The 13,636-nt window shown below is 33.4% G+C and overlaps 2 protein-coding genes across 2 annotated transcripts; both read left to right on the top strand.

The window, feature by feature from the left end:
- The first annotated feature begins 3,518 nt into the window (after nt 1-3,518).
- On the top strand, nt 3,519-6,970 carry LOC134844363 (hepatoma-derived growth factor-related protein 3-like). The gene is made up of 2 exons (XM_063861014.1): nt 3,519-4,013; nt 6,460-6,970. Exons 1-2 carry the CDS (start codon nt 3,538-3,540, stop codon nt 6,824-6,826), a joined length of 843 nt encoding a protein of 280 aa, XP_063717084.1. The 5' UTR covers nt 3,519-3,537; the 3' UTR covers nt 6,827-6,970.
- Nucleotides 6,971-9,012: 2,042 nt separating this feature from the next.
- Nucleotides 9,013-13,291, top strand: LOC134845097 (esterase OVCA2-like). The gene is made up of 2 exons (XM_063861950.1): nt 9,013-9,296; nt 12,765-13,291. Exons 1-2 carry the CDS (start codon nt 9,089-9,091, stop codon nt 13,190-13,192), a joined length of 636 nt encoding a protein of 211 aa, XP_063718020.1. The 5' UTR covers nt 9,013-9,088; the 3' UTR covers nt 13,193-13,291.
- Nucleotides 13,292-13,636: the final 345 nt, after the last annotated feature.

The following is a 13,636-nucleotide window of genomic DNA, read 5'->3' as shown; positions in this document are numbered from 1 at the left end:
GATTACTGAACAACTCAGAGTGAAGAAAATTTCACTCAGATTGATTTCATTGTAACACGATCGTCGAAAAGAGAATGCTTAGAAAATTTGAAGGTTATCAACGGCGAAGAAGGTGAAATCTTCAAATTCCCATTTTCCTCCATAAGTCAAATGTAGTTAGAAAAAATCGTGGAAACTAAATCAAGTATAAAGAAGCCATAAGAAAAAAGCTAGAGAAGAGTAAAATCCGGACGAACTGGGAAAACTTTTAATATTTATTTTTCAAGAAGGAAAATACGGAAACTCAGCGAAAAAGAACCAAACATGATGTTGGAACGAAAAATTAGGCGAAGAATTTCTAAACAAAAGATTTTTGTTCAAAAGTGGCAGAGGTCTGGATCTGAAGAAAACCGGGTGGTGTATTGGAGGCAGAATACAGTCGTGAAATATCTAGTTTTTAACGGATTGCTAAGTTGGTTTTTTTGAGAATTATAATTGATTATATTTATCAAAATTAGATTAAAATCGTGATATTTTTCAAGAGATTATTAATCTCTTACAATCCATTATAGTTGATTATTATTCCTAAAGAAAACCCCTTGTAATCGAATATATTCTTTGAAAAAATTATAATTTCTTATTATCAATTTTAATTCATTATAGTTCCTACAGGAAAACCTTTTGTCTATTCTAAGGGATAACAATTCCTGATTTCATCCAGAAAAGTTAAGCCAAACAATGAATTTAAAAAATTAATTACGAACACGTGGTACAATTAACAAGCAAAAGGAATCTAAGTACAAAACGAATCATGGTGAAATGTTTTTCTCAAAAATCTGGTCGCTTGTAATTCACTGGTCCCCTGAGTTCGCATGTATTTTTTCTTTTCTTCTGAAGTTGGTGCAAATAAAGAAGGTGACATAAGAGTTGGTTGCTTTGAGCAGGAGGTTAGTGTAGCTGAAGAAGGGCGCTTCCTAGTTTTATTCAATCGGAAGATCGGGGTCACCTCCTTGAATAGGACTGGGGGAGTCACCTTCTGAAATAGGACGGGGGTCAACTTCTTAAATAGGACGGGGGGTGTCCGCGAGTCATCTCCTAAAGCATCTATCACCTGCACCCTCTACAGGAACCCCTATAAGAATACCCTTTACCTCCCAGTGCCATATTTTTTTCCAAACCTTTCAAACCCGGGTAACTTCCGGTACCTGTGCTTAAATGAAATTTCTCGTTTTGAAACACTATAAAGATCGAGGTACAATTTGGTATAGTTCAAAAATAAACTGGTCGCAAGGGCAACTAAATTTGGTAAATGGTTTTATCAACAGAGCAGAGTTTTTAAAAGTTTTCCGGGGAACACAGTTCAACTCTACCAGTAGAGTAGAACTCAAATCATCTCTTCAATCCCTCATTTACTATCTCTTATGTTTTTTTTTGCGAAAGCCATTTACCACTTTTACTGCCAGTTAAATCAAATCAATAATTTCGCGAGCGATAAATTATTACAATTCAAGATTTGCAATTGTTTAATTATAAGAATACCAATACAAATAATTCGTTTTTTTTATCGTTTTTATATAGACACGACTGCTAGTCTTATATGAGAAATTTTATCCCCGGTAGCTGCCATATTTAATTGGTATATGACTCCTGCTATTTCTAGCAATTTCTCGAGAAACTTTTCGGTTTTTATTGTTCTGACATGTCAGATTCCAAATTTTTTGGTATTCAAAAATTTGTATTTCAAAAGGTAATTTTTACGTTTGTGATTAGCAAGCGTTATCAAATCCGAATATAGATTTCTTTTCGGGTAAACAACTAGTTTAACAAAATCAATTGAAAGATTTATGATGCTATGCAGCTGACATGCTCAATTTCATGAAAATTCAATTTTAACTGATGTGTGGTGTGGGTACCAGTTACAACTAGTCTATGCTATATCTAGAACTCAAGCCATTACATGTATAGTTTCGATGCTAATTTTCTGCTAATTGGTCTTTTCTGCTAATCGGATTTTTTGGTCTAATGGATGTTGACTTAAGCTCTGTCGGTTAAGTTTCCAAATTCTGGAGTACACTTTGCACACGCTATTTATTTATTTGGACGTTGCACATATGTTTTTTTTGGCTAAAATTTTCGTCTGAGTTCCAGCTAATTGGCTGTCGGCTTTATTTCAGTCGCCTTACTTACTGAAATATTTTCCTTTAAATGTCCCGCAGTACATTGAATATCGATGAGACTCTGTCACCAATTTTGAATGCCCATAGTCATCCCCGCTAGGACCTCTTGGAAAAGCTTAAATAAATTTTAACTCAAAAAAAGATCCCGCGTCAAATGTAATCTTGTTCGAAGTTCTGTCTCTTATTTTTGGGCGTCATATTGCTTTCATCGTTTAATTGTTGTATTACAAGCGGCGCAAAGCTCAGCTTCGATTCTGTGAAATTGATTAAAATGAATCATAATCGCATGTAAACATATTATAAAAAAAAATCGATTATAATTTATTATAATCGAATATATTGTTCCTAAAATAATTTAGTATCAAGAGATTTTAATCGATTATAAATTGATTATAATATATTTGGGGCAGTACAACAGTGCCGCAGTACAACAGTGCCGAAAAAAATTTAGTTCAACAGTGCCGAAAATGAAAACTTTGTTCAACAGTACCGAAAATATGAACAAATTAAGTGCGGCAATCAAAAATTAAACGGCAAACGCTTACAATCTTAAGTGGCACTTAAAGATTTTGGGATAGAAAATTGTTTAATTTGCAGTTTATGACATTTTGACGCCGAAATTGGAGTGTTTTTCTTTGATAATTAGCGTCAGTAATTTCTCGCTCTTAAGAAAATGCGTTCAAGTTATTCTGAAATTTTCCCGCCTTTTTCGGCGCTGTTGTACTTCGGCACTGTTGAAAGCCCCCATATATTTTTAACAATTTCAGTAGGGCAGCTACTAAAATCATAGGGTGCCGGACATCAAGCCGACGGGACTTCAAGCCGAATAGTAAAATTAGGGACTTCAAGCCGAATAGTTCTTTATAAACTCGTGAAATATGATTAATTGAAAACTTTTTTGAAAAATTTCTGAATTTCATGAGCTTTCTTCACAAGTTATTGGCGTTTTTATAAAATTTAAGCCTCCAAATGATGTTTCGGAAAGTTGAAAAGTAAAACATGGTAGAAGGCATTTTTCATGTTTATAATTTATGCATTTCAAAAACCGGCTGATGTTATTAATGGATGCCAATCACAAGTGGTGCATCGTCATGAATAACGTTTATTATGGACTAAACTTGCCAAAATTTTTGAAAAATAATGTTTTACAGATGATAAAATAGTGTTTTGAGGTGCTTTTAAAGTTTTAATTTCGGCTAGAAGTCCCTTCGGCTTGAAGTCCCGTCGGCTTGTTGTCCTAGACCCAAAATCATAATATATTTGATTATTAACTCTCGATGCTCAAAAAAATACAACCCCTTATGAGCTAATCAAACACTTCAGGATCCTCAAGTCCTAATGGTGATTAAATTTTTCAGATCAATGTTTTTGACATACACACATGACTGAATTCAAAATTGGGGACCGCGTGTTTGCACGTGTGAGATCATATCCATTTTGGCCTGCTAAAATTGAATATCTGCCAGGCAAAAAGAGAAAACAATACACTGTCATTTTTTATTTCACCCTGCAAAAGGGTTTCATTGACCTCAAATCTTTAGAGCCATTCAATGATGAGACTATCATTAAGTTCAAACCTCTTTGCAAGAACAGAAACTTCTTCCGCGAAGCTTTAGAGGACGCTTTAGTCGACGAGGCGAATGAAGGGATCCACATCAGGTCAGATGAAATTAAGACTCTGCCTCTTTACGAGAAACCACAGTCGAAAAGGAAACAGTACGTAGTACCCTCTGAAACAGCGACTGCAAGACGAAAATCAGCTCCAAGTGGGAAAAGTTCACTAAGTCAAGAAAGCATTGCAAGCAGCGAGGATGCGTCGACGTCATCATCAAGATCTAGTTTACAGATTACACCGAAGTTGGTACGTGCCAACGTAACAGTATGACCAGTTTTGAAACTCAGTTTTTATTCAAATTTGAGGCTCGTGAGGAAACATTTGCGTAGTCACTGGCGATTTGCAATTTCTCCTTTGAAATAGAGGTTTAATGGTACTCTAAAATATGCTTAGAATATTTACACTACCAAAAGCTCGTGTTTTAATACGAGTAATATTTTTTCCAGTCTATCTCAATTTATTGTAATTTCAGTAATCTCTGAAAAATTTTTGTTATTTCAGTATCGCTGTACTGCTCAAATTTTATGCGATGATTTAATAGCATAGCATATATTGCATCTGATTTACTGAGCGCATTTATTGTTAACTAATGTTTAGACTAGCGAGTGTACTGTATTAGTATGACTATACTTTTTTCTAACCTATCTCGCAAATTCAAGTGCTCATCTGCTTGCACTTTTGCTATAAGCACGATCTTTAGCCTAAGAAAATTCACATAATCTGTTCTTTGCTTTACCTGTGGCTAGTGTTTGTCGACCTGTAAGTGACCCTGGCACAGTTGGAAGGACCTGAGACTCCTAATTTACTGGCGGAGTTCAACGACGCACTTAGTAATATTTTTGGTGGCATTTTTGTTTAATGGCATTGGCAATTTATGAGCATCTATAGCTGCATCATTGGTGGTTAGAATTAGCAAGTCATCAAAATACCGTGGCACAGATGCGAGAACGTGAAACTGCAAATTTCGAGGTCGCAGTTTCGAATCCGACACATAGCAAAAGTTGCACTAAAATCGAGGCTTATTTCTATTTTTTATTTCGCTTTATAGAGCTGCTTTTTGTCGTTTTCTTGCTAGTTTTTGCGACGCACAGTTTTGCCTCTGTGTTACCATTGGAGTACCAGAAGATAGCAAGGGGATATAGAGAATTTGTGATAGACTTTGTCCGTATTCTAGAAGTTCGTTTTCCGCTTCTCGTCGGTGACTAATTACTTTTTTTCAAAGTTTATATGATTTCGGATTTATTTTTTCTGCGTTTTTAAGCTCCCTTTTACCAATTTTCTTTGTGTTTGAGAAGTGCAAGGTCGCCTCTCTATTGAGGTTGCTTTGCATGGTCATAGACTCGCGTTGCTTTTTTTCTTCAAGTCTTCATTTCAAGTTTTAACTGGCTATATTTTCAAGTTTTACAAGTCTTCATTTCAAGTGTTTTTTTCTTCAAGTTTTAACTGGCTTTATATTTACCTACTGAAGAAGTTTAAATATTTACCTACTTAAGACGTTTTAACTGGCTATATTTTCAAGTTTTTCAAGTCTTCATTTCAGTTTTTTTTTAAAGTTTTAACTGGCTATATATTTACCTACTGAAGACGTTTATATATTTCGAGTTGATTTTTTCCTTTTTTTTAGGAAAAAGTCATAACATTTGCTTACATAAAATTTGATCTCTCGAGTTTTGACTTTGATTTCTTGAAGTTCAATTCAATTCGTATTTTAAAATGGAAGAAAACTAACTACCCGCTTGCTTCAAACACAAAACGAAAATAGCGCAAAAACGCAAATGATTTCTTTTTTTTTGAAATTGGAATAAAATTTATGGATTCGATTTTCTCGAATTGGGTTAATTTTATCAACAACGTGTCAATCATTCGTGTTCTTGACATTCAAAGAACTTAAAAGCCAAGTATTATTTATTTGAAATCAAAAAATTGAAAAGCATTCAAAAATAAATCAGCGTTGTTTTCTGTTTCCTTGTGTTCATCGTCACTTTTCCAACTGTCTGTCGGCTATGTTTTTGATTGTCGAGTAAAAACCTTTGAAACAGAAAAATGGAAAGTTTATGCTACAAATGTCTTTTTTCTTCGCTCCATTTGGAAGATAGAGAGATAGTAAAAACGGTTTTCGGGTTTGAGATCCTTGCTGCTTATTAATCTGACTATTTCATTTTTTAATGAACTCTCATATAGTGTTAATGAACTCTCATATATCTTCATTAGTCGTATGTCTTCTCAAGTTTATATTTTTTGTTTGCATTCTAATGCATTTGCTTAATGGAAAGCAGTATCCGATTACCCATTGAAATTTGAAAGTTTACCTATTGCTCTTTAATTTTGTCAAAATGGCTAATTTTTTGAAAGTATTGCTCATAGAAGATTACTGGATTTCAATGACCGTAAAAAATAAAAAATTTAAATTAAAAAAATTCGCATAAATATTTTTGTTTCGGTTACCTTGAGTTAGTTAACACCTTTTTAAACTGTTGGTTGACTTTATTTGAAAATAGTTATGCTTGATTGTTCTGATGCAGTTTTTGAAGCCATCTCATGTTTAATGGAAACTGATTCTTAAAAAGTAACTCAGTAATTGTTGTGGAATAGTGCCAATGAATTGGTGTCAAATTTTTCAATTAAATAAGCACTGGTCATACTTGCACGTGCAATGAAGTCTGAAATAAAAAATGAAGACGTTCCTAGTGATGCGACGACGTCAGCGAACTCTCCGGGTACGAAAAACAAGTCTGACCCATCTAAGCTGGAACCCATCATCATGCCAGCTCCTGATGACTTGTTCACGCTTCACTTAGATTTAGTTCGTAGTTTGCATCATAGGAAGCCGAACCATCAGATGGCACTGGAAATTATGAACCGGATGCAGAGATATCTGGACTGGCCTGCGTTAGTGAAAACAGTTCCAGAGATGGTTGAAAACATTTATAAAATTTCAAACTATACCAAGGATAAACAAGTGCAGTTGAAAGCCATTCATTTGTATAATCAGATGAAATGGACTTTGTTTTGTAACCGAGAGATCGATTTTATTGAGAGGGAGTTCCCAGTGTAAGCTTCTCATGCAATTATATAGAAAACTGAAAATTTGTGCTAATTGTTCCTATTGTGTTTTGATTTGTGCTTTGCAGTTGCTTTTATTATAGATCTGTTTATGTATTAGATTTGTTATTTAAGACAATCAAATGTTGAAATTCGAGGTCTGAAAGTAGTGTTGAGAGAGCAAGTTCAATTAGCCGGACTTGATAGCTCCGAGAAAAAAGCGTCAAAGTTCGTTCGCAGATTTTTGTCAATTTCTGTGTTTTTTAATGTAAAAGAACGAAGTGATTTTGACTCATAAAAACCTGAAGTGTTGAAGTTTCCAGCACATTTTGAACTACTGTATTGTACGTGTCATTTGAGTTCAAAAAAGTGCTGAGAACACAAAGTTTTTGTAGTTTTGGTGTTTGAAAGAGTTTTTGAATAGTATGAATGTAATTAAGTAGTTATTGGATTGGAGCATCATCGTTTTTTTTTGAAAAAATCTCAAAAAAAATATGTTTTTTAACTAGGTGACATTTGTCCACGTTGAAGAAGACTTGTATCGGTCTGATTTTTTTATTAGTTTAGGAACGCTGGGAATTTGCTCATAAATGCTTTCTGTTTGCTTTTTTTATTATCCAAGTGTTTGTATTTTTATACAAGTGGTGGGAAATCAAGATTCAACATTCACCAACTTTGAGCTTGGATAGAAAAAATTTTCAGACAAGGAAAGAATTTATTTCTTGCGAGTTTAAAGCAAGTGCATCATGTATTTAGACAATATTCAATAAATTTAACCCCGAGAGGACAGCAAGCGGACCCGATAGGGTCTCAAAACGCTGCCCTAAGTTAGCATAATAATATATTTTAAAATCGCCAACTTTTATAACAATAAATCACTTCACAAACAAAAAAAAATAGGGCTAAAAAGTTATCTTAATAATTGAACATTTTTTACAATTGGTGGATTAGTGAAACAATCTCGAGTGAGTTAAGTGACAGAAGGAACCAATGGGGAAGGTCAACATTATTGCTTTTGATCAGGTTAACTTCCTTCAGAACGAAGTTCCTCCGAATAAGCAATTTTTTTAATAAATGAGCTTTGTGATTTTTTTAGCCTTAAAATGATTGCGTTTAGATTTGAAAAATTTATACAGCCATAGTAAAATTCCATATTGAATAATTGGAATTGTGTTGCTTTGAAAATAATTAATCTATTGCTTTCTTGGTACATAATGTCACAGCTTATAAATCACACCGCATTGCTTCCCCAGCCTTGAAAGTACATATTTAACTTGAGATTTAAACGACAAACGCGAATCAAGTTGTATGCCTAACTATTTACAACAGTTACCTTTTTTAAATCAAATCATCGCTCATTACAAATTGATGTTTCATATTATATTGTTGATAGTTTAGATCCATTTGAAAAATTTGTCAAGGTTCAACACCAATTTATTATCACTTAGCCAGTTACTTATAATATCTAGATCGGCTTGAAATGACTCATTTTGACAATGGACTGCAGTTATATTTGTATCATCTGCAAAGAGAAAGACTTCTGTACATTTACAATGACGGCAGATCATTAATATATGTAAGGAAAAGAAGTGGACCCAAGATCGAACCTTGAGGCATTTTAACCCAGTTTCTTGAAATTTCACCAATTTCCACCAGTTAGTATCGGTCTCATAAATAATTTTCAAACCATTTGAAAATTATTTGACAGACCGATACCAACCGGTGGTAATATCTCGATATAGAAAAAATTTATAGACCAGATTTTTGGTAAAACCTCTTATTCGCTCTAATGTAATATAAACATTATACAATAATATAAGTCTCATTAGTCGAATAAGACTGACAAGTAGGTGAAATGACAACTCCAGTTCATTTTATTCACTGTGCCATTTTTTGATAATTACAAATTAATTTCTGAAAATTAATATTGTTCGATCATTTTTTTTACTCTCCACTGGCGACAGTATTTCGCAATTGGTCATTGCAGCACGAATCTCGACTCAGTGGTGTCAAATGAGATATCTTTTGAAACCATTTGGCGCTGATTTGTTTTGTCTGATTTTGCCTGGAATGAAACACACCCGAATTTAAGGTCGTCCGCCCTATGTGTTTGGAACAAGATTTTGGTAATATGGTGGGTTGATGTCAACAAGAAACTGAATAAAACTGATTTCTGAATAAAGTATTGTTCACGTTTCATATAATTTTGATGAAGCGAAATATTCGACGTGGATCAGTTATGTAAACGTTCATGTAGAGTTCCAAATTTGCAAAAATGCCAATGAAAGTGTTATTTCTACATGGTTTTGGTCAGAACTCACAAGTTTTCCGACAATCTACAGGTGGGTTTCGGAAGTTGATCAAGAAGTTCAAGCTTGAAGTAGTGTTTGTCGACGCTCCTCACGAGATAAATCAACCAGGATTCGAATCGGGGAACCTTGGATGGTACTTCGCCGACAAGACTGACCGTCATTTGGAACCAGGTAGAAGTTAAATCATATTGGACATTAAACATTATATCACTTATAGAATACCTTCAATACCTCTAATTCGCCAAGCAATGCAGCAAAAAAGCAGTGGAAAGATAAGCTAAGTTTCTGCAACAAAGTTTACGAAACAAATTTGTTCACTTGTTACCCATGCGATAAGCAAGGGTATTGCAACTGGGTACTAGACTTTTTTTCCCGTAAACAACTTTGTCCACAGAATTCGCACGTGTTTTACTGTGAAGAATAATATAGTATGTGCACGTTAGGTTTGGTATGGGCCTTGTGAGATTGTTATGAGCTCTTTTTATAGCATTTTGTGCCAATTCCGTCGTCTCATTTTCCGAATTATTTTTTTTCAATTACTTTTTGATGGTTTTTATAAAATTGGTTGAAGTCTCACAGAATGTTTTGAGCAAACCTAGATCACTTCTCCAGACTTTTCCTAATAAAAGTGAAGTTTTTGAAAAAAGAAAAAAAAATTTAAAAAAATATTTTTTCAAATTTTTTTCTTTTTTGGCTTTTTTTTTCGCTTTGCAAAGTATATTTAGTTTTAACCTTAACGCTTTCGTTTCTTCAATCAGTTGTCTTAGCCAGATTCTTTCGGGTTTAGTTAATTGTTTTTGTTTTTCGCAATTTTTTTTGTTTATTTTTGTTAAACTAATTTTCTTAACCAACTTAACGAAACACATTTCTGAACTTGTTACCCTTGCGATAAGCAAGGGTATTGCAACCAGTTACTATACTTATTTTCGCGTAAACAAATTTCTCCACAGAATTCGCACGTGTTTTCATATGTGTTTTACTTTAAAGGATAATGCAGTATGTGCATGTTAGGTTAACTATGGACCTTTTGTGATTGTTCTGAGTTCTATTTATAGTACTTTTGTGCCAGAAAATTTTAGTAGTTTTCCGGCACTTGAGTGTCGACTTTAAATCCGTCGGCTCATTTTCGGAATGAAGTTTTTAAAATGAACAAAAAAATTTGTTTTTGAATTTTTTTTCAAAATGTTTTTTTTTCGGCTTTCTTTTCGGTTTGCGAAATAATTTAGGTTTTAACCTTTTAACGCTGTTGTTTGTTCAATCAGCTGTTTTCGTCAGATTTTTTCTGGTGTAGGTACACTTGTGTTTGTGTGTTTCGCAATTCTTTTGTTATTTTTCTTCTAAGATTTTCTACAACAATTGAAAATATGTTCTCATTGCTTTTTAACCCATATTGTTTTGATAAGCTAATTTACTGACACAATGAATGCAAAACCAATTTGGGAACTTGTTAGCCTTGCGATAAGCAAGGGTATTGCAACCGGGTTTCAGACTTTTTTTCCCGTAAACAGCTTTGTCCACAGAATTTGCACGTTTTTTTGCCACATGATTTAATTTAAAGGATAATGTAGTGTGTGCATGTTAGGTTAAGTATAGGCCTTGTGTGATTGTTCTGAGATTTTTTATAGTACTTTAGTGCCAAAAAATTTCGGTTTTTTTGCGGCACGTGAAGGTCGGCTTTAATTCCGTCGCCTCATTTTTTGAATGATTTTTTCAATCAGTTTTGTTGGTTCTAATAAGAATGTTTGAAGTCTCTCAGAGTGTTTTGGACACATCCAGATCACTTTCCCAGACCTTTCGTACTAGAAAAGAAATTTTTTAAAAAAATGAAAAAAAGTTTTTTTTTGAATTTTTTTCGGCTTTCTTTTCGGTTTGCGAAATAATTTAGGTTTTAACCTTTAACGCTGTTGTTTGTTCAATCAGCTGTTTTCATCAGATTTTTCTGGTGTAGGTACACTTGTGTTTGTGTGTTTCGCAATTATTTTATCATTTATCTTCTAAGATTTTCTACAACAATTCAAAATATGTTCTCATTGCTTTTTAACCCATATTGTTTTGATAAGCTAATTTACTAACACAATGAATGCAAAACAAATTTGGGAACTTGTTAGCCTTGCGATACGCAAGTTTTAATAAGAATGTTTGAAGTCTCACAGAGTGTTCAGGACACATCTAGATCATTTCGCCAGACCTTTCCTAATAAAACAAAAAGTTTTTTGAAAATGAAAAAAAAAAGAATTTTTTCAAGTGTTTTTTGGCTTAGTTTTTGGTGTGCAAATTAATTTTGGTTAAAACCTTTATTGCTTTTGTTTGTTCAATCAGCTGTTTTCATCAGATTTTTTCTAGTGTAGCTATTTAAGTTTGTGTTTCGCAAGTTTTTTGTTCGTTTTTCTGTTAAGCTTTTCTACTATTGAAAATGTTCTCATTGTTTTTACGCCCATATTGTTTTGAAATGCAGCTGTTTCAATTAAAAAAACGTGAACCAAGCAAGCCTGAATTGCCAGCGAATCAGAAATAATTAAATTAAAGTTTTGATTATTCATTTTAAATTTGCTAGTCGAATTTATCGTTTTGCAAAGTCAATTTGAGTTGCTGTCTGCTAATGTTTTGTTCCACCAATTTTTCGTAGTTTCATTGTATTAGGATGGTTAAAACAGGCCCCAAGCAAGCTTGAATTGCTATCAAATCAGAATTTTTCAATATAAAAATTTTTGTTGATTTATATCAGAATTGCTTGATGAACTTATCTTTTTTTTCTTTTTTTTTGTTCGCTAATTAGGAAATTGTGTCAATTTTTTGTCACGTTTAGTTAAATTTGATCTGTTTTTGGGCTACATATTTCTAAAAATAGTTCAACGGCTTATGCTTGTTTATTTCTCGTTTTATTTTTTGGTAAACCGTTTTTTCAGTCAACTTGTTGCTCTTTGATCGGATTTTTTTGGAAATGAAAATTGGCGTCTTTTTGGCTTCATAGCTGTTCAAAATCATTTGATTTTTTGAATAAACAGTGTCTGATTTGTGTTTTTTTTTGTTTCATTCGTTTTTTGAATTTATTTTTCGAACTCATAAAAAATATGTTTTAAGTTTTTGAATGATTCTGGAATTGATTTTAGAAAATTTTTGCGAAATTTCTCATTGTTAGTAGTGTTTTTTTAGAATCGTTTTTATTTTTTTCAGATCACATTTGTTGTGTTTCTAATCTTATTTGTTTAGGTTTCTGAAAAATTGATATTGTTGTTTGTTAGTTATGTGTCTTTCATTTGCTAATTTAAAAAGTAAATCAGAGTTAGTGGTTTTTGGTTCTTTCATCATTGCAGTTTGTTTACCAATGCATTTTACCCATGGTTCGATCGCGTGTCTTCGGAATACTTCGATGCGTAGCAATCATGTTTAAAAAGTATGTTGTGGGTACGCTGATTTTGTTGCTTATATAATTTTTAAAATGTTTTCGCAACATTTTTGTTATCTGATTTTTGGATAATTTTTTGCTTGAGTTATTATTGTTGCATCGCAAGTGGTGCGAAGCTCTGCTTCGCCTCTGTGTTTACAGTTCGACGGCAAATTTTTTAAAGTAAATTGTAGGTATGATAAAGTTTGCTTGAGGCAGCTTTTCAATCAGTTTAATCTGAGGCTCTTGGGCAGGTGGCGTGGAAGAAAGTTTGGATCACCTGGAAAAATTGATCAAAGAAAACAATCCCGATGGTATTGTCGGCTTCTCACAAGGCGCTTCAATTTTCTGCATGCTCTGTGCCTCCAGAGGAGAAGCTCCAAAATGCATCAAGTTTGCAATGTTGTTTGGATGTCCAATGCTGAATCGCGTGAAAGAGAAACAAGAAACTTTGAGGGAAATCCAGCTGCCAATTTTGTTTGTTTCTGGTGTAGAAGATAAGGTTATAGATTGGCAGGAAGGAGAACAATTGAGTCTGATATTCAAAAATGCTACCTTTTTCCAACACGACGGAGGACATCATGTTCCAGGTGGCGGATCTTTCAGAACTCTGTACAATGATTTCTTATCTTCAGTCATTGTTTCAGACAATCCTAAATCAAACGTTGAAATAAATGAGTGAAGCAATTGGAACTCTTCTTATATAATAATCGAATGACAAAAAAATTAATGCCATATTTTAGCTGCCATAAGGCGCAATGCAATGATTAAAGCGATCATTGAGCTCAACATTTAAGAAAATATTTTGAATCTAAAATTTTCTAGAACTATTCAGTAAAGATCAAATGACACTCTAGATTTGTTAAACCAGCTGTAATAGTAGAATTCTTTTTGAAAGAAGTCCGAAACTCTTCTTAGCTGGAATATTACAGAATCCTTCTTAAAAGAAATCCGAAATTCTTTTAAACAAGATGAACTCGATTTAACTTCAAGAATAGGAGTACCTGCCCAATTTTTATAAACATTTTCGCGTTTACAGAATGTTTTATGAATTAACTAGAAATATTTCGAAATTTCTATGAGTGAGTAGCTTGCTTGGGAAAACTAACTTTTCGCAATACGATGG

This window comes from Symsagittifera roscoffensis, chromosome 4 (assembly GCF_963678635.1).
Source record: "Symsagittifera roscoffensis chromosome 4, txSymRosc1.1, whole genome shotgun sequence".
NCBI classification, from domain to species: Eukaryota; Metazoa; Xenacoelomorpha; order Acoela; family Convolutidae; genus Symsagittifera; species Symsagittifera roscoffensis.
This window is presented reverse-complemented; position numbering and strand designations above follow the sequence as displayed.